Raw genomic sequence first — 21,723 nt, 5'->3', positions numbered from 1 at the left:
ATGAAGGGGTGGGAACCGCGTAGCGGAGCGTGATAAAGCATGGCGGAGAAGCGCGTTGTCATAGGAAACGAAAACTCAGGCTTTAAGGATCTCATCTTTATTCCTTTCACTGATAGAATAAAATTCACAAAGGCAAGGAGCACGACGCCTTGGGTACCCAACTGTGGGACTGATTTCTGCCCCCTTTACACTCTTGGAATGTGGATTAATTCAGCATCGTGTAGCGTCCTGTGGACGGTGGCTCGTAGGAGAGACTGGAGAGGGACAAAGGGGGCAAGAAAGGAAGAATTTTAGTTCCCTTAGTGTTTGGCAACATGCTTGAAGTCACTGCAAGGAAAGCGGCCGCAGGATCCGGTCGCTGCATGCAGATAGGCTTGCGGGTGATCGTGGATGGCCTGGTGGTGTGGAGAAACGTCAGTGGCCCTACGTGGCTCTCTTGTCCAGGGGTTTTTAAATGCTGCCCTTAGCATTCAGTTCCCTGTAGAATTCAGTCTCCCTCTTTTAGAGGGCATTTCATAATAGCAAGATAAAGATATTCAGCGCTTTATGATGTAAATTATATTAATTAGAATGTCAACTTTTCACTGGCATTGTTCTGACAGAAATTCTAATCTGTGTTTAAACAGGACTATATGAACTTTATTTCACATCAAGTGTGCTGTCTTCATTTTCTTGATTTAATATTTTATGGAAAACACACATTCAGCTTTTGAGGTTTCCGAGGGCACAAGGGCATAGGGGTGCCTTAACTGTGGGTTGCTTATGGAAAGCCAGGTGCAGCGTGCAAGCTGAGGACCCTGTCCTCTCCAGGTGATGTGCCCTTTGTCACCAATGCGTATTCCTGTCTCACTTCGAGGGCAGAAGTTCTTCCTTGACATCCTTGTGCTGGCCTCACCTCGCTCTAGCCCAAAGCTGTATGAGTAAATAATTGGTATTGTTCTGGGTAATGCAGGTGCTACGGACTTCTTGTATCTAATGTTACCTAAAAACGTGGCTAGTACTAAAGGAAGAAGTAACTTTTGAATATTCTCATTCAGTTTAAATTGCCACCTCTGTCTACTGCCTTCCTCTATGGAGCCTTAACAATTGCAGACCTTCTTAGAGGTGACTACAGGGAAGCCGAGCCGTCCACACCTGCCTCTCCACAATGTTCTTATCCCACCCTAGGGGGCGTTACCCACTTGCTATGGCCCACCAAAGGCTCCTTCTTGAGATACCTCTCTTGGAGAGTGGTCTGTTTCTCTCAGAGGGTTAATACCTTCTGGGGGGTGTTTTTTCTCTGTGTGATCATTCTGGCTGGAATATAGGTGATATTGGGACAGTTTGCTGAGAAATTCTGGTTTATAGGCCAGTCCACCGAATGCGAAGTCAGTCAGACCTTACTTCTGATGTTCTGAATTTATGTGATGATGTCGTGTGTGGTCGCCGCTTTAGCCTCCTCTGCATGGAAACCGCTGAGAGTTTCCGCTTCATGGTCGCCAAGAGTCACTGGACCATTTCCCAGGTCACCGACCCTAGGACGAGACTCAGTTTCTCTCTGTCCACATTGTCCTTCTGCCCTGGCTGTCACCTGCACCTTCTTACACTGCCATTAGACTGAATTAATACTCTTCTTAGTCTTAAAAGGAGGTGAAACTCTACCTTTCTGTAAGAACCGTACCAGTGAACCTGGGGATTCCTACTTAGCTCACGCCACACAAACCATTCCTGTTTCCCAATGAGTAAGCAAATGGATTTTGCGGTGTTACTCGGTGGTAGAGGTTGTCAGACGACACTCGTTAAAGCATTTTTCTAGATTCTAAGACTCTAACTTTAGTCTAAATGAGCATGAGCCCCCAGAGTGACATTCTTCTCTGGTGTAGTATGCTGGAATGGCTGGCATCTTCCAAAATTTACTGTAAAGAAAAAACAAATACCAAAACAACAGTTGTACATTTGTATCTTGATACATAATTCAATTATTTTCCAAGATTGTAGCCAAGGTGTTTTTGTGTTTTTTTCCAAAACAAATCAATTAAAGTTTCCCAAAGCCTTTCTGAGAGAGACACGGGAACTCTATTTTAGCTATGGGAAACGGTGAGAAATTGTCATGGTACATCAACGGTTTTCTATGAGAATTAATCATCTGCTTGCAACCTGGCTGCTTCTTCAAAAATACAGTTCCTATCTTTCTGGAAACTGGCATTTTCAGGAAAATGTCATTTGGGGGTGGTGTGTTATGAGTACTGGCCATTCTCTTCCACCGAAGCAGTTTTAGAAGCAGCGCTGTGGAAATCTATCTTTGGGCAGATTTCCTTTTCTGTCTTTCCGTCACTTCTGTCCCCTTCCTAGCCTTTCAAAAACAGCTTTATTGAAGCGTTTGGCCTGCCCCGGATTGTGCATTTTAGAGTATGAGAATTGAGGAGCTTTGACAATCTGAAAGATACAGACACCGAGCCAAATCATGGTAGCGAGCACATGCATCAGCCCACCCATGCATCAGTCCACCCATGCATCAGTCCACCCATGCATCAGTCCACCCATGCGTCAGCCCACCCCACCCATGCGTCAGTCGCCCACCCATGCATCAGCCCACCCATGCGTCAGCCCACCCTACCCATGCATCAGTCTAACCCATGCATCAGCCCACCCATGCGTCAGCCCACCCTTCCTCATGCCATTTTGTAATTCCTCCTCCCCAGACTCCTCCCTAAGCATTTGCTGATTGACTTTATGTCGCTCTCCAATTAGTTTGGACTTGCTCAAATCTCACATAAATAAGACCAACCAGCATGCTGTCTGCTGGGGCGTGAGCCCGACCTGGGATCCAGCCTGTCTCTTGATAAATATGTCATCACTGTATCTGTCCACTGTTCTTTCTGTTTTCTTGGTAATACACATGTATGCACCACGCTTGACTCATGGAGTTCCTGATGAATGTTTAAGCTATTTCCTCTGCCGTCTTTCAGAGTTTGCGTGTCTGGGTAGACGCCCGATAAATGAAAACACTGTGGCTAATGCTCACACGCCAGGGCACGTGGCTCTGCTCGTATGTGCTGAGTAACCAGCCAGATTGCTGTCTTTTAAGGAAGTGTGTCTTTAGAGCACAGCGGTCAGGAGTAAGGCAGCAGAATCAGCCATGCTGGCGAGGGCCTCGGTATGTCCATGTGCTTCTGGGATGGCAACTCTCACCTCTAGAGTCGTTGTCATGCAAGCCGAATTCACCAAACGAGGAGACCACATTGTAGGCATCAGTGCCAGGAAAACAAACTAAGTGTGTATATTATCAGGGTTTTTGTTTTTTTTTTAAGTCCAGACCAGAGTTGCCCTTCCTTCATCTCCTCCTATACCTCCCCTGTTGGGACCAATTGGAGTCCTGGCCTTCAGCCGCTCTTCCCTGCTAGAGCCTTCTAATAGAAGTTACTAAAAGCTGTGCTTTGCCTAGAGGATCAGAGGATGGGATTTTCACCTGATGGCCATTGACTGCAGGGTATTAAGCCTCCATGGTGCTATTAAAGAGGGCCTTTGTAACAGTGATTGGAGGTCTGTGTGTCTGTCTGTCTCTGTGTGTGTTTCCTCAGCCTCCAGCCCCTTGCCCGAAGCTCGCTAACTGGATTCTAGATTATAGAGCGCAGACGGAAGGGGGGGGGGGATGCACAGCATCCCCCATCCCCCTGAATCTGCATCTCCTTTGTTTCTGTTCAGAAAGGGGCAGGCCTCCCATGGGTATCACAAAACATAGCATATCAAGTTGCAGTAAGACTAAGCACCTCCCCGTGTATTAAAGTTGGACAAGGCAACCCAGTAGGATGAATGGGGTCTATCTCTCTGGGAATCTTAAATCTGTTATAAAATCTATCTTACTATGTAGCCCAGGATATCGGGGAACTCACCTGGTAGCTCAGACTGGCCGCCAGTTTGCAACCTCCTGCCTCGGTCTCCTGAGAACTGGAATACCAGCAGGCACCACAGTCGTCTTGAGAAGAAACATTCTTAAGTCAGTTTGGTACATGGGAGCTGTGGACAAAATGAGGGCCATGAAGCCAAGATTCAAGCTCCTATACATCAGGCGCCCACGAGGGCTAGGCGGTTGCTTAGGTGCTGGTGTATGGTGTATGGCTTCTCTTGGGGGCTTTTTGAACAGAGGCAACCCCAGGTTATGTGACATAGTCCTGGCCGGTAAAATTTTATAGAATAAATGAAGGAGTTCAGCGAGAAGGTTTATCGTGTTTCTAGAGATAATTGGATGGATGCAGTCCTCAAAGGGCTCATATCATCCTGCTGGTTAAAACAAGAGCAGAGAGCCTGGGATTTCACAGGAAGGGGAAGGGAGGTTAAGGTTAAACCGTAACCTCAGCTGGCATGGGTGAGACCCAGCTTGAGCCTTGCAGGTTGGTGCTGGGCAGGAAGGGAGACTAAATGACATTTTAAATGGCCAGACTTTTCTCTGGGGCACTGAAGGTTTGGCTGTGTTTCAGAATAGGAGAGGGAGAGGAATCAGTCACAAATCCCGTGGGGGAAAGGCCAGCCTGACATCGATGAGCTGAATGAGGTTAACGGAATGATCATGGCAGAAAATGGGCTTGACTGTAGTATTTGATATTCTAGCACAGACTAGCCGCTATCATATTTCAAAAGCGTGACTTTTTGTGTAAATATGACAGAAACTTCATAAAGTGAATGACAGTCAGTACAATGGTTAAAGTCTTTGGAGAGGCCCTCTCTCACCGTCTCTTGGATATCAGCTCTCTTCTGCGCTCTGTCATTCCAGAGTCATTCCAAGTGTTGAAAAACAACCACACACATGTGTGCTTTGCTTTGTCCCCAGTCTGTATTAGCCACAGGTCAAAAGCAGTAACTATAATGCAACTCTATTCTTGTGTACGGCTTGTCAGCATTTCCTGTCTGAGCATGCTATGGTTTATTCTAACCAATCTTTTATGCTGAACATTTAGGTCATGTGTAGGCCTTTTCTATCTCAAATGATGCTTCTGGGCCGAGTGCTTAGAAATTAGTCACCTTATTTAGTATGGGTGTGTCCTTACACGGGTAATTTCCAGCCAAAAGGCTATGCACAGTCAGCATTTCCATCTATTACTGAAGTGTCTTTGGTGGCGATGACACCATTTATGGTCAGTGTCTGAGCATGCCCCCCTCAGTCTTGCTGCTGAAGCTTGTCGGCACACTGCTTACTTTTGTCTCTGTGGTGGTTAGCAGGGGGTGCCTGTTGTACTTCTGGCGTTTTTGGTGGAGTTGGTGTCCTCTTCATGTTTGGGGAATCATTTGCCTTTTTTCCTTGGGACTGACTGCTCATTACCGTAGCCCGTTCTTCTGCTAGGTCCTTGTTACTTCTAGGTTGACATGAGCTTTTTAAATATTAAAGGAATCAACCCCTTGTCTGTGTTGTGGATGGAGACAGTTTTTAAAGGAACCATCAAGAAGTTTCTCCTAAAGGGACAGGGACATTTCAACAATTGGCGTCCATGCTTAGGCGGACCTGGGAGGCCAGTGAGATTGAGAACATTTGAGCAGTGAGGATTGTGGGTGAGGTGGGGGAAGGTAGGAACAGAGAGCTGGGGTAGACGGAAGGGCAAATCAGAGATTTGAGCCAACAGCTGCTTTGAGGCTCGCTCATGTTCAGTCAGAAATTCCAGAGGGCATCTGAGTGCCCTGTTCTAGTCTGTGGTAACCTACACCCAACATGGCGTAGGCAAGACTTGCGTGCAGTGAAGGACTGGAAGCTGCTGTCTCTGGGCGCGACCTGGGCCTGCAGGCAGTGCTAACTGTGTGTGACCCGGGTAATATGGATGGCACCATCAGTTGTGGCTGAGGAAAGCGCGGCCATTGTCCTCCACTCTGAGTCTATTTAAAGAGAAACATTAAACTGTGCTCAGTGGAAAAGTCAGACAGTATGAAGCAGTGTAAAATGAAAAGCAAAACCCTCCACCCTCCCGACTGACCAGGCTAGGCAGTTTGTTCTGTGCTTTTTTGAGCCCTTCAGTGTAAGGTAAGTGTATTTTAGAGTTTATGATGTCCGTTCTATTCAATAACTCGTTTCCCCAAACATGTTTCCATCGGCATACAAAAATCCAAGGTGCAGTTTCCCAGTTCCTTAATGTTTTATCATGTGGAGGACGTGCCTCAGTTTATTCAATTAAATCTTGTCATGATAGCATTTAAGCTGCCTCCTTATCTCTGCTTTCTTTTTTGAATAATGCTCCATGAATATTCAGGCTAACCCTGGTGGAGCATCTCCTTGTCCTTTGCCAGTCGGCCAATGGCAGCAAGTCAGGGACCCCCTGTAATCAAAGAGCTTCCTCTAGAAGTAACTCTCACTGTAAGTAATATAGGCTGAGCCAGATCCATGTTTGTGGGGGGCTCTCTGAGTCCCTGTTTGCAGGTGGACTTTCAAAGCAAACCTTCTGACCCGTTTTTTTTTTTTCTTTTTTGTTCCATTTAGTATTAGTCCCTGCAATTTGAATTGGCTGCCACAAGGTGGCAGAAGAGCACCAAAATCCGTTTGTTCTTGCCGCGCCATCCTTATTGTCTTTACCCCAATCTTCATAAACACATATTGGACTTAACTAGCAATGTGTCTGGTTAAAAGAATGATCGGCAAAAGCTATATGCACCCATTTGTCGTCTCTACTTAGATCTTGATGTTTTGTTTCTGATCAAATTGATTTCATTTCTATCACAACAAAAACCAGTGCGCCACCCACAGTTTTCCCTGAACACTTCTGACTGTCTTTTGTTTGCCCTCCTGGGTCTGCCTCTGCTCCTGCCTCCTTTCTCCGCTGGGATGATGGTCCGAGCAAGGGGCGCTTCACAAGACCAGTAGCTGCCATAGGGTTGTGGTGCTCAGCTAATGGGGCTCAGTCAGCCCAACTTCAAAAGCCAGAGCTGTGTGTTTGGCTCAGTTGCCTATCAACCCCTTCAGCCTGAGGAGCAAGACTGTGGCCTGACAGGAGCTTTGAAGTTCCATTTGCTCCCCCCTTGAACTCCTACCAGTTTAGGGTGTAGCTGAGTGTGTAGCAGGAAGAAAGCAGCGCTGGTTCTCCTCTTTGGTGTCATTTGAAATAATTCCCAGCCTCCAATCCTTTGCTATGGTGGGTGGGGATGCCGGTCTGTCAGGAATTTACAGCGTGTGGGCAGTTTGTTATTGCTTGCTCCGAGGAAGGGGACTAAGTAGAGTGGGAGGCTCGCTTTGGACATGTGACAGTCATAACCACATTCCTGTGCGCACATGACTGCCTCATTCCATGTGTCGAGGAGACATGTGTGCGCTGCCTTTTCAGCCAAAAGGGAAGTGTAAGGCATGTGAGAACCGGGCTTTTTTTTTCTACTTGGTTTAAAGATTCTTAGTTCTTAATACTCAGCAGTTCTCACCATTCCAAAAATGGTTAGTGCCCAGTTTACTAATCTATAACTTATTTTTTTAATTAGGCATAATAACTGCTTTTAACTAGATTGCCAGGGACATCCTGTGTTTATCAAGTACTGCATATCCAGGCAAACTGGGCAGTGAAGAAGAGTTTCCAGACAGGCCTTGCTTTAGGAGGCCCACATACAGGGCAGAGAGCTTTGATTATGGACAAGGGACTCACCAGAGTTGGGGTATCTACCTAGGTCTTTCCTGATGGACCTCAGAAACAGTTCCCAGTGTATACATCTTATTATGTGGAATTTTGGAATCTTCAAGCAATTTATCTGGTGTAAATAATTAAAAACTCCATATCTTTATATTAGCCAGAAAAATAAAAAACCCAAACCTGTCGTATGACGGCTGTGAAGGCGAGGCAGGGCAGCGGTAGGTGGGGAAGGCTTTGCTGTTTCAGGGACTTGTGCTTTTCTTCCGTGAATACTTACAAATACATGGCAGGAATCACTCACAAATTCTTAAAGAAGTTGCGGCTGTCCCCACCTGCCCACCCTTGACTGTTCTCTTTTGGCTGTCACTACCTCAGGGCCAGCTCGGTCTCGTCTAGGCTCATCATGCATTGAGTCAGTCACTAGAAATACCAGCTCGGTGAAATGATCGAACATTTGTAAAAACAATGTTTGAGCCATCGTGGGTACAAATCCCAACCAACAGAACACGTTTTCAAACTGTGATCACCTATGTCTTCAAGGGTTAAAAATTCCGTAGCTTTCATATTGCCGTTTAAAAGGATGAACACGGTATGACTAGACAGGATGTTAATGACTTGACATTACAAAATTTATTAAATTTATTTTTAAAGTGGTTTGGTTCCCCCTTTCAAATGCGTGAAGCGTGTGGGAGTTGGAATAGATCTGCCCCAGGCTGCCAAAACAAATTTTTAATGGAACTGGAGTCCTTCAGGGATTGTCCTAAATCCACATAATATTCTTAAGTCCTGGTGTTTGCACTGGGACCTGTGTATTAGCAGATGTACGTGCGAATAATATACGTAGAGCCATCCATCACCTGGATGACTCCCCATCCTCAAGGGCTGGCGCACATCAATTATTCCACCTCAGGGGGTAGAGAGATATTTGGGCTAGCATTGACCTCCTTTTCAATCAGGGCTTCCAAACAGTATGTTCTGGAAGTCAAATAGTCTCTTCGGACAGAACCTCTGTTTGAGAATGCGCTTGGCCTGATGTCGCCATGCTGAGAAGTCAGTGTGATTACCTGTGTCAGGTGTGGAGGCAGCATCCAGAGAAGCGAATGAAAATCCCGTCACTCGGAGTCACCGTCAGCATCCGGGGTCTGTCCCATCTATCTACATCCTGCATAAGTTATTAGCCAGTCTATCAGGAAAGACTGTCAACCTCGGTGAGCTGCATCTACATTCACACACAAGAGCAACTCTTTGAGATAAATTAGAAGTTGCCTGAGGAGCTAGATTCACTTTCAAAGGCTTGGAGCCGTTTTTATGAAATAAGGGGTAAAGACTCCTGAGGAGGAATGGGGATTTTTTTTTTTGTCTTTTTTGTCTGTTTGTTTTAAAGAAAAACAAAGACTATTTTTAAACATATGGTTTTGATTGAAAAAGAAAAAAAACTTGGAAGTTATTCCTTAAGTGCACAAAGTTCTCTTCTTAAGCCCTTGATGTCATGGCTGAAGGGACGTGACAGGTTGCTGTGTGACCGACCGGTCAAGCGGTGACAAAGGTAACCGCTTCATTTTGCTGGGAAAATGTACAATTGAGGTAGCGGCTGACCATCTATTTAATTGCGTGGTGAGTACCATATGATGAGAGGGTAAAGTTAAATTGATGATTCAGGCTACCCCAGCCAGGGTACGGTTTACATGGCAATTATGCTGGGTCATCTAAGTGTAATTGGCAAGTAATTTTGTAAGCGAAGGAACATGACAGCTCATTTACATGGTGTTCACTGAGTAAAATTTGGGGACATTCATCAACCACTCTAGAGTGCGGAGTGATTGCATTGATATCTCCGAACGCTGCAGTCGTTGGATGCTGGTTTACGGAATGCCCCCCTTCAATCGTGGTTAGCTGTGTGTGTGTGTGCAGTTGTGTGCAGCGTGCTAGGTGCTTCCATTTGAACGTGGGTGAGATCACAGCTCTTTTTCTCAAGGAGCTCACGGGTAGGAGACAGACACACCGATCATTTTAACTGAGTGTGGTAAATGGAGGCTGAAGCTTGCGGAGTCGCTGTGGATGGATGCCAGTGGAGGGCGAGTGTCTAGGGTGGGAGATCAGCGAAGCCTTGCATGGGAGGGTGACAGTGAATTGAATTATGGGACTTTGATGAGACAGTTCTTGCCAAGTAGAGGCCTGGTGAGAACAGAATTGTAGAGGAGCCAGTAGACTAGAAGGTAGGAGACTCAGAGCTGACCTGACGGCACCTGCAGTCAGATAAGGCCTGTGTCTGGCTAGCCGTCCAAGGACTTAAGAAGAGGTGGACCCTATCTAGCTGTTTGGAAGATAGACCATTTTGTACAGTAACAATTACTGTGCTATTGTAAAACACTAGACTCTATTCTCTGCGTATCAAGGGATTTTTTTTTTTTTTATCTTTACAACCACCCAGGAAATAGGCACTAAAATTCCTTTTACAAATGAGGGAGCTAAATAGACAGAGGTTATCTAGAATTACACAGAGAGTACGGAGGAGCTGGGCTTTGAACACACCTATCCAGTTCTGAAGGCCTTGCTCACCGCTAGCACTAGCCCATCCCATGCTGTTGGCTTCCTTAACACAGTCCGCTGGGATTCCAGACTAAGTCCGTCCTGCGCCCGCTGCACTCCTAGGCTCTGAGCACTCTGCCAGGGCGGTGACTTGCCATTCTGCTCAAAGTCATATCTCTAAGTTTGAGACAGCCGTGCCTGTGTTGTATCTAACATACCACAGATGGGTAGCTTTGAGGGAGGACAGGCCAGAGACCTCTGAGGTCAACCTCACAAGTGAAACACTGAGGTCCGGGAGCGAAGGCAGTGTTAGTGTGGAGCCACGTGAATGGAGCCGGAAGTTGGCTGGGCTCGGTGATTGATGGGGCGTGTGGCTCCTGCCGGTATGCTCTTGCTTCACTTCGGATTTCTAACCAATACGCTGGAGAGAGGACTTTGGCAAAAGAATCCGAGGAACAGGGAGGTTCACACTGCTCTCTGCTGAGCTCCTAGATTCCTGGGAAGAACTCTGTGGACTCAGGATAAAAGTTAGAAGAGACTTCCCCAGAGGCGGCTAAAAATAGAAGGGACGGTCCGGGGACAGAACCACCCTGGGGTAGATGAGTGGTTGGATGGCCTTTGGGATTCTCTCTTTGTAAATTCTCTAGTTTAAAGTAAATAAAACTTCTCTTGTTTCCTTTCCTAAACTGCCTGGATGAAAAAAAAAGATAAAAATCAAAGTATTCAAGGACTGGAAAATATTGAGTCCAAACGCCTTGATTATAGATAAAGGAAGGAAGCCCTGAGGGCTACATGATTCATCGGAGGACACCCCACACCCCCAGGAGGAAGACAGGGTCATTGGCTTCTCTTCCTTTTGTCTCAAATAGAAACATTTTTGTCCTGGGTGTCCCTGTGGGCAAGCCACTGGTAGACAGTGGCACAGAACCAACAGAGACTTGGTGTTTGTCTCTAGGGAAAGTGGAGTATTGACAATAAGGGGTGCCTGTCACACAACTACCTAGGACATTGGGAAAAATGAGAAAATTGAATTTAAACATTCCTAAGAGGAGTTAGAGAGATGGCTCAGTGAGTAAGACTGTTTCACTGGCAAACCTGAGGACCCGAGTTCAAATACTTGGTAGCCACGTAAGAAGCCAGGCACGGCTGTACATGACTGCAGCCCCAGCGCTGGAGAACGGAGTCCCAAAGCTTACTTGGCAGGCAGCCCAGCTTAAAGGATGAGCTTTGGGATCCAGCGAGAGACTCTGTCTCAGGGAATTAAGGACTAGAGAGTAAGACATCTCATGTGTTGCCCTCCACAGTATGTGCACAGGCCTGTGTTCTGAACATTCATGTACATACAGCACACACCTGTACCACATATGTTAAACATACAGTACACCAAATCACTTCTTCTCTCTCAAATCCACATGGATGTTCAAAACCCCTAGTCATTGCTGTCTAGTTCTAACACATTCCATTGATTGTCTCTGAGTCTTGTAACCATACGGTAGTATTGCTTTCACTTAATGCTTTGGAAAATCCTGGAAATATAACCTGCTTCATGAGATCTGACCATGGTAACTCCTGAAACTACTGTCCGCAAACGATAACATTCATTATGCTATCTTGCAGCCGACTTTGTCTTTGCAATAAGATTGTTTACATGTTAACATCTATAGTTTTATTAATATAGTTTTGAGTCATTCTTTGGCTGTGCAGTCTATCCGTTTGGGTGAATTGCCTCGTCATCATTTGAACTGCTATATACTATCTTACCAACTTTCCAGAGATAACTGAAATATTTACCGAAAGAACTCTCATTCTCGACTCCCAGCATATTTTGAAGAATTTATTTTATATCTTGTACAACTGTGCATCTAGCTTATGTGGATGGCTTTGTGGGGGCAGCGAGCAGGAGCTGCTGAGCTCCTCCTGGTGACATTAACGTGCTTCCTTGCCAGGGGCCCTCTGAGAGTCCAGAGAGCGCTTGTTTGACCAGGGACAGAGCGGGTCTGGGCAGAGAGACAGGAAGTGACTTCAAGCTGTGACTTTTCTAACTAAATACATATTTCCCCCCTGCCCTTGTGCAAAGGCATGCTCTCGTTTTCTGAGGGAGTGAGAATCTTTGTGTGAAGAAGTGTCACCGAGTGCCTTACTCGTCAGCATGCACACACCATCTCTTCAAGTGACAGCGGGAGTAAGTTCATCAGTTCAACGTGCCTTTCACATTCGGAGACTCCTGACTAATAAAATCTGGTATTTATCATCAGAACAGCCAAAGAGCTGGATTCTGGCACACGCTGCTCTCACGCATGGAGAGAAACTTGAAAAGACAGAAGATTTGCTTCAATTTTCTTTCTTCTGTTCATCTAGAGGCAAAAGCATACCTTTTTCCAATTAAGGGGAGTATGAGCACACAGAAACATCTGGCCCGTAGCGCCGCAGCAGCCTCCTAGAACGGCCCGCTTGCCTCCAGTGTGTCCTTTTGAAAAATCGAGTCTGCGGCAGCCAGCAAGCTCTTCCTGGCTCGTAGGTCTGCAGCGGCCACTGCCTTCCCTGTCGTATTCCTCATGGCTCTTTCATGGTCCTGGGGGTCAGCTCCTGTGTGGTCACCGTTGCTCCCTACTCTGCCTGCAGCCTGCCACAGCCACATGGAGCACTCAGGGCTCTTGGGCTTCTGCGTCTTAAGAGGGCATCTCTGGACTTGTAGGCAAGCCAGTTCATTCCTTATAAGCTCTCCTTAGGCCCTGCCAAGACTGGATCTCATGGGCTCCCACAGCCCCTATCGGCATTGGTCTTTTATATTTGGCTGGTGTAGTAGGTTTTAATTTAAACAAACAAACTTGAATCTCATTGGACAAGGCTGTTATTGCTATTATCACTCAATTTTGCTTGAGACAAATAGCTCCATCACTTTGTATCACACATAAGATCCCAATCACACATGTATTCTATACTAGGCCATTATTCCTATGACCCAGTGGACTAGACTATAAGCTGTCTGCAGGCTGGTGTTGTGCACTGCTAATTTATATTTTATAATTTATATATTATAATTTATATATATTATAATTTATATATATATATAATCTGGTAGGGGCTTCTCTTTAAATATATCTATTGTATAAACCCGTGCCTTAAGAAAAAAAGCAAAATTCCCTTAAGAAAGACTGTGTGGCTCTTTAGGTCACTTGTGTGGCTTCACAAATGTACCAAGACTCATCGTGCTCGGTGGACCTGGCAGATGCAGACAGTACCCACGGGATGGCTGAGTGTCTGTTGTTACCTTACGATGTTAGGAGGAATGGAACCACGTTGAACATTTAAGCCTTTGAATGTGCTCATTCCTCTGTCTCCGGTCCTAGGTTATCCCTCAGACACGATCATTTCTGTGCTCCATTGTGAGTTCCTTATTTCATTGTGAATTCATGGGCATGCGTGGTCTGCTTCATCACGTCTGAGCGTGGCTCAGGTGTAGTCATGGGCATACTTGAATTTCCGATTCAGATTCATACAAGCTGATCATGCCAGACATAATTACACCGCTGCCCATTGGTTAACTTACAATAATTATCTTGATAATCCAGTCAATGACTCTTCTTTTAAAAAAAAGTTTTGGTAAATGACCTATTTATTTATTGATTGATTTTGTGTACATGGGCGTGGGTGGGGCGTGTATAACATGGTGGGGATCGGAGGATATTTTTGTGGATCTGGTTCTAGAGAGCAAAGTCAGGTTATTGGGTTTGGTGGTAGGAGCCTTAACCCTCATCAATATCTGTTTGTTTAGACACTTGATTTATAATTCACTAATTAATTCCTTGTGTGTTTATATAAGTGTGAGTGTGTAAGCCAGAGGAAAACTTGCACAAGTCAGTTTTCTCCTAGTGTGTGGGTCCTAGGGATCGAACTGAAGGCACCAGGCTGGTTGGCAAGTGCCTTCACCCACAGAACTGCCTCTCAGCCCCTCACTGAGTTTTCCCTTCCTCTAGTTCTCTCTTCTCACTCAGTAGCACGCTGCTATAAGGACACTGGAAAAGAGTCGGCATTCCCTTGAATCCAGGCCACGCTATCTGTGTGACATTTCACGTTATCAGTGACATAGGATCCTGGAGCACACCCTTGCCGATGTCCTTGCCACAAACTCAGAGAACTCTTTGCACGGTCAGGGCATGGTGCAGGTGTGTCAGAGGGACTGAAGATGCCATAGGCATTCTGGAGAAAATATGCTAACCCCGTAAGGATGGGGGCGCGTCCAGCTATCAGGCTAAAGAAAAGGGCAAATGAGAAACCGCACCCTTCTTCAGGGAGCCGTGGGGGCAACACCCAGAGGGTTTCCTCAAGAATCTTTTAGCAGCCGGGCATCTCACTGACAATTTCATTAACGTGCTGCTGGGCTGCCTTCTCAGGGGCCTGTTGTGAATTCCTTGCTTGATATTATTACTGGTTAATGGGCGCACCTGAAATCAAGCAATAATGTATCATTTGGGTAATAGTTATATTAAACAGTTCTTTTATACAACACCGAGTTTATCAGATTATCTCACTCCTAATAACGAGTGCCTCATCTTTGCCAATTTCCTTATCAAATGTTTCCTCATCATCCCCAAGTGCGGCCACTTCCAGCTGCGTCAGCACTGGGCACTGCATCCTCCGTTTCAATGATGTCGAGGTGCCAGCCTCCTCACGGGTCCCTCCCTTCTCTCTGGCACTGAGGCACAGGCCCGATGTGCCTCTTAGAAAGCTGGTGGTCACCAGCCATTTGATGCAGGCAAATTCGGAGTCAAAGACAGCACGAGGCAGAACTGACAGTGATGTGGAATGTTTACGACAGGCTTCTCCCTAAAGTTTGGTGCTGCTGAATTCGTCTCAGACGTTTCTCTTTTCCCCTGCTCCCTTTGCTGAAACTCGTGTACTTTAGTCTGTGTGGCCTTGTATCAGTGTGGCGGAGCCCCATCACAAGGACAAAAAGCAAAGGATGCTATGCTTCACTGTAAGATAATAAGCATTTAGTAATCCAGAGGCACTGCCTTCATTGGGCAGCTCAGAAGTATAGAGGAGGCTGGAGCAATGGCACAACAGTTACTAACATTTACTGCTCTTACAGAGGACATAGGACTCACAACCATCTATAATTTTATGTCCAGGGGGACCTCACGCCCTCTTCTGGCCTTCACAGGTACTGCATGCACATGGTGCAACTACGTACACACTGGCAAAATACCCCTACACAGAAAATAAATACATCTACAAGTGTTTTTAAACAACTATCTTTAAGAGGATGCATCAAGATTCCTGAACACTGCGTATTTTATTTTATTCAAATGCAAACCTGTAGCAGAAGGCACAAATGGGAAAAAACGCAGAGCAGTGTGTTGGGAGCGAGATAGTGTCCCCTTGTAGAACGTTTGCTGTAATGATACTGTATCTCGTGAAAGAAGGCTGGCTGGCATAGTTGTCATTTTGAATTGCCTTAGTCCAATCCTTATCTCTATGCCGCATCTCGTATTGCTCTCACTTCCAGGTTTTCTTTTCGTTCTGATTCTGTCTTTGGTACTTAAAAAAAAAATGTTTCTCTAGGAAGTAGAGAACAGCTCACATTCACCGCTGAGCATCCAAGACAACTCACTCTGTACTCGCCTAGTTCCGCTGCCCATTAAGGCCAAAATCCATGCTTATTGGTCCCCAAGTCTCCAGTGGTGTTATAGACCACATGCAGTTCGTGAATCACTGAGTGAGGATCCATTCTCACAATTTATGATTATCCAGCTCTTCAATTCAAATTAAATCCAGTGCGGAGTTAGCACAGCCTGTGTGTCATGTATGCTTAATATCAAGCATAGCACAATGTAGCTTTTAAAGACAAAAGCCCAGAAAGTGCAGAATCTCTAGCTGCCCCTCTCCATCCTGGTGGTTCATGTGGAGTCGAGGAACAGAGATGAATCAAGCCATGCTGTATTAGTGGATGCACATACGTGCACATCAGGCTCCCGTGTTTTTCTGCTGACAGCTTCTATGGTTTCATAAGTACTTAGGAAAAGCTCGCATGTGCAGGTGGGAATTCATTATATTTTATCGAAGACGGCTACTCTCGATAGAACCTACGGGATGTGACTTTTCATGAAAACCTAATGAATTTCTAGATTTGTTGAGCTGCTTCCAAACAGATGCGCTCTGCTAATCTAACAGAAACGTTTAGAGCCTAGACCCCAAATATCAATAGCTTTTAGGATTGCAAATTAGTCTGTCTGCTGGGTAAATGGGGCTGTGTGGTTCTCGATACAAAGTAGCCAGTGATTCTGCACGCGTGTTTTGTGCGTAGCCACCTCGCTGGAGCCTGATGGCCCTGTGCTCCTTTGCAGAGTTTCAAGTTGAACGTGGACAGTCACTGTGCTCTCAAGGAAGCCGTGGAGGAGGAAGGACACCAACTCCTGGAGCTCATTGCAGCGCACAAAGCAGGTAAATCCTCCTGAAATATTGCGGGTCTTTATGTCTGCAGACTATTAAGGATGAAGAAGCATTGCTGTAAATTACTGCATATATTCACTTCCTTATGTATTATTAATATTTACATTATCAGATTGACCTTCAAGATTTATAAATGTTTCATACACTGCATACAATGCTGCGATACTTATACGATGAAATAGTGCCTCCAACCGCCTGTTCATTTTATTTGGGGCTTACCATTCGCCTGAGTTCCAATTGAAATCACACTCCCGAAAACTTCACGTTGACATGCTTTTTGATGTAGGAGCTCTGGAAATAACGTTAAGATAATGAACAAGAGCCATTCTTACAGACACGATGCATATGCACTAGCGTGGACATAGATATCACCGTGGATATAAGGCAGACTGTCCACGGACATCTGATTATTTCTGTGCCAGCTCACGCATGTGGACATGTGGCATATTTTCTGTAGGCCTTTGCATCAGCAGAGGCTTAGGCCTTCAACCAGTCCATAGTCCAACATAGATGCATTTAATGAAGAATGTATTATAGATTAAAAAAATTTGTTGTATGGTCCTATTTATCCTGATAGTCGAAGACCGCAAAACAGGATGGGTTGAAGCTTGCTTGTTTGGTTGGGGTTTTTTTTGTTTTATTTTGTGGGTTTTTTGGTTGTTGTTTTTTGCTTACTATGTAAACAGGAAAAGAATAGCATCAATGTCAAAGACTACCGTCTTGATTCTGGCCCATTTGCTGTATTTCCCATTGAATTACCTGTATCAATGTCCAGATGTCCATTTGATCAACACAGGGCCTTGTGCTGCAGGTGTGCTAGGTGCTGCAGCTCTAGTCCCAATGACACCTCTCCATCACATTCTGCTCCGCACACACTATTTTCTCCAACCCAGAGCCTGCCTCGGTGTCTGCAAGTGCTCGTCCTGTGTTTGTGCTGTTCTATCTCAGAATATCTGGTCTCGGTTTGAGGGACAAATGGCGGGCAGCAGTGAGGTCGCTAGAGAGCGTGGATGTGGCTGGAAAGAGCCAGCCAGCTTTCTGTGTGACAGACAGTAAGGCAGGCAGAGATGCAGTGGGGCTCACAGCTTTGCTTTCCTTTGGAGAAGGACTGAAGGACATGCTGAAGATGATTGCAAGTCAATGGAAGGAGCTGCAGAGGCAAATCAAACGGCAGCACAGCTGGATTCTCAAGGCTCTGGACACCATCAAAGCGGAGATACTGGCTACTGATGTGTCTGTGGAGGACGAGGAGGGGACGGGGAGCCCCAAGGTAAGTGGCTTGAAGTTTGCCTTACTTCCTCTTATTCCTGTCTTCTTTTGAACTAGGCGCCACTGAAGTTTGCTTTCCACCCCTAAGGCTCTTCGTTTCTAGTGAGTAAACTTTGTAACTCCTTCTCCCTCTGTCTCCCTTCGTGTGTGTGTGTGTGTGTGTGTGTGTGTGTGTGTGTGTGTGTATGCTGAAAACAAAAGGCGAGAACTTTCAAGTTTTCTAGGAAGCAGAAGGGGACAGGATTCTAGGGGTGGGAGAAAGGGGGGAAGCATAAAACATTTAGTAAACAAAACATAAAGCATCTTTAACATGAATAATCAGAATGGTTTTAAATTGTTTTGTTGCAACTATAAATCACTATAATCAGTGCAATCACTCAGCTCTGACATCCATTAGCCGCTTGGTTACAGCAAATTAACAAAGAAGGGAGAAAGTGATTCATTATCTCATTCCTGTTAATGACTATCAGATGCATTGCCTAATTAGGGGATGGTCATTGTAGTGCGAAGAAGGTCATATGCTTTGCTACAAATCTTTTTGCTCTGAGTGTAAGTTTTCCATAATGGCGCACGCACCGAAGGCAGCAAGGATTTCAAAAACAAGTATTGGCAGGCTTTGATTATCCATTTCAGATTTACAAAAATCGCCTCGGAGACATATGCCACCGAGCACCAAATGAAGCGCCTGTCAGTGCGGAGCGCTCTGGTGGTAAAGGTGTATCCTTTAGACTTACCGTGTCGAGAACAATTTTATGAATTTGACATTCTCTTGTAGTTTCTCACTTTGTGAAAAGGAGTCCAGAAATCTGTTGCGCTGTAGACTTGGGACCAGAGCCTAGTGTAGCACGGAGGGAAGCAGATGGAAAAGTTCAGTTTTTATTCCTGGCATGGCCAGAGAGAGGGACATCGTCAAATCCCATTTCCTCAGCATGACCAGAGCAAACTAACAACCACTTTGACCTCTGAGACTCAGATGCTTCAATACAGGCAGAGCTGGGACCCAAACCAGTCCCACGACACCGAGACCATGCAGCCAGTCAGTGAAAAGCTCGGAGGACCTCTCTTTATCTGTCGGAAAGGAATTGAATGGCAAGATCAGTCCCACTGGAACCTCCACCACAGAGGAGGTTACACTTCAGGAAATACTCGAAGAAAGGGAGGGCAGTGGCCTGGCACAGGAGCACATATTTTAGGAAGGGATGTGATTGGAGGTTCAAAGCTGCAGCTAAAGCCAAGGACCGGAGTGTAGCTAGCAGACATCTCCAGGCAGAGGGAGCAGACCGCTGGGGGACGTTGATTGGCCAAGGCTTCACTGTGAAAGAGGGGCAGAAACTATCAGAATGGGCACCACTGAAATCTGGGTTGTGTCTTATTTCTTTAACAGAAAGAGGGGCTGGGGTGTAGCCTAGAGGTAGAGCACTTGCCTAGGACGTATGAGGACTTAGGTCGCATTGCCGACACCACAGAACGAGAACGCAAGCATGCTACTGCTACCTCATTCAGCATCCACTCCCAGGCTCTCCTGCATTTGCGCTGTCTCTCTCCTTGAGCATCATAGCAAACGCAAAAGAATTCTACCTGAATCCCTCTGCACAGAGATGAGGCCACTGAGATGTTGACCAGTTTGCCTGAGGCCACACAGCTACTAAGTCTCAGGGCTGGGGTTTGAGTCCACACTCTCTGGCTTAGATGTAGTTTCTCACCCCCATACCCTCTGCTCCCTGCTGGTGAGGCTTGGGCTGAGTGTCTGCACTTTAGAGAGCTTTTGGGAGGCATGGGATGTTTTTGAGATTGTGGTACTAAAACAAGGGAGGCAGCAGAGATGGGGAGAGAAAGAGATGCAGGAAAGGGGGGCGCTGCTCTGAGGGAGTGAGAGCCCATAGCCAGAGTGTGGTTGGGGGAGGAAGACTGTTGACCTGCTGTAGGAAAGGAGAGGGTTCCGAATAAGTGGGGGACATAACCCTGAATTTCTGTGTAGCGATGCATTCCCGGCTGTGTTTCAGGCACGGGGATGGGGCAAGGGTAAGTGGCTTGAGTGAGTGACAGTGGGCAGGATGTACCACAAGCCCCTCCGGAGACTGTGCAGCCGTCCAGACTGATCAGAGGGCCGAGGTTAAGGACAGCTGTTCAGCAGGACGGACTTGAAGACCACAGCTCCCGGTCAACTTGTTTTTGAGAGGAAGAGAGAAGCCGCTTACTCAAGCCAGAGAAGGACAGACACATCAGTAGTTTTTGGAAAGCCTCTGCAAACTGCAGGGGTGATGACCCTATCCCAGAATCCCACATGCTAGCAGGAATGCCTGCAATAGACTCAAGACACCCCCCGCCACATACACACACATACATAACATGAATGAAGGGATGTTTGAGACTCTGTCTCTTCAATAACAGACAGTGCCAGTGAAGCTTTTAAACCAGGACTGTATAAATCAACCGCACTACATCTTGTTCAAATGAAATGCTGCATGGCCATTAAAAAGCAGTGTTTTAGAAAAACTTTGTAAACAGTAGGTGATAACTATATATAATTACCTATTTTTAAATAACTTTGTATTTTCCAAATTTCTACCCTGAGCAAAAACTATTATAAGGAGCAGAAAGGGTAGATACAAAGTTTAAGAGTTAAAAATTGTATTTAAAAGACAAAATAGGCGACATTGTGTTGTGGGGTGTGGGACCTGAATTTAACCATGGAAAGGGAGAACAGATAAATCCGATAGTTAATGATCTGTCTTTCTGATTTCTAGAATTAAAACGAAAGAGAAACAGCAAAATTTGCTTTCTGAATCCTTCCTGAAGGGACAAGGTCTCGAGTTTCATCGGCGTACAGAGAGCAAAAGGCTTATTTTCTGAATTAATGCTCCTCTGTCCTGTAGTACTTTCCTGTCAGATCACAAACACACATCATATCTGAAACAATGACAAGAAGAGATTGTATATTGTGGGACCGACACACGGGGAACCTGGGAGCTGCAGATGCAGACGGACCCCAGGCCTTCCACTAGTATCCCAGTTAGTTTTCTCTTTGCCAATCTGGGCAGGGTTTTTCCCCCCAGATAAACAAACACACTGAAGGATGAATTTAACATAGATGCAAGGTTAAGCTACTACGGGGAAAGATGAGATGACCTTTCCCCCCCTATTTAATGTTTATGAATTGTTTCTCTCAGACTTGGGGCAAGCTGAATATCAGGGAGGTGGAGTCTCCAGGTTAGACCATCTGAACGAAATGACTGCTATTTGTTATGAGGTATCCTTGAGACAATTACCTGGCTTCTCTCGCTCATATTTATCATCTGTGAAATAAAGGTCACGGGGCCAACAATACGTTCCAAGGACAGAGGCACTCACCATCCGGCCCCTTGGCCTGGGTTCATCTCTGGGAGACCCACACAGTGGGAGGAAAAGCTGAAGAAGTGGTCTCTGGCCTCCACATGTGTACTGTGACTTGCAGAAGCCAAGCCAACCTCTCTATCTCTTCTCATAGAACATAATGATACACACACACACACACACACAAATATATATATATATATATATATATATATATATATATATATACATATTTAACTTTTCAAAGGGGTAATAATTCCTGCTTCAAAAATCTGCAACATGGATCTTTTTAAAGAGGGCTTAGACTGAGTAGGTGTTTTGCAGACTCAGGACATAGCGGCTCAGGATCTCTGAAGATGGAGACCAGCCTGTCCATTAGGTGAGCTTGAAGCCAGCAGATGTGATAAAAGCAGTGCTTAGACCAGAGCCTTGAATGGAATAAATCCTAAACAGGGCCAGCTGTGGTGTAGAAGCCTTCCTATTCTAAGGACACAATAGGCAAATAAGTATAATGGATTTGATAGAATGCCAATAGAAACTGGTACACGAGGCTATAGGTAGATGGAGA

General features: G+C 45.7%; 1 protein-coding gene across 4 annotated transcripts in view; it reads left to right on the top strand.

The window, feature by feature from the left end:
• The window catches only part of Akap6 (A-kinase anchoring protein 6), a 423,239-nt gene that overhangs the window by 209,481 nt on the left and 192,035 nt on the right, over positions 1–21,723 (top strand). For 3 of the 4 annotated variants that reach the window (XM_048415577.3, XM_048415578.3, XM_048415580.3), the window contains 2 exons: positions 16,448–16,544; positions 17,657–17,823. In XM_048415577.3, coding sequence (XP_048271534.3) covers positions 16,448–16,544; positions 17,657–17,823 — 264 coding nt within the window. The remainder of the gene's footprint in view (positions 1–16,447; positions 16,545–17,656; positions 17,824–21,723) is intronic. The other variant, XM_048415579.3, reaches the window with a different exon arrangement.

This window comes from Myodes glareolus, chromosome 11 (assembly GCF_982192425.1).
Source record: "Myodes glareolus chromosome 11, mMyoGla1.1, whole genome shotgun sequence".
NCBI classification, from domain to species: Eukaryota; Metazoa; Chordata; class Mammalia; order Rodentia; family Cricetidae; genus Myodes; species Myodes glareolus.
This window is presented reverse-complemented; position numbering and strand designations above follow the sequence as displayed.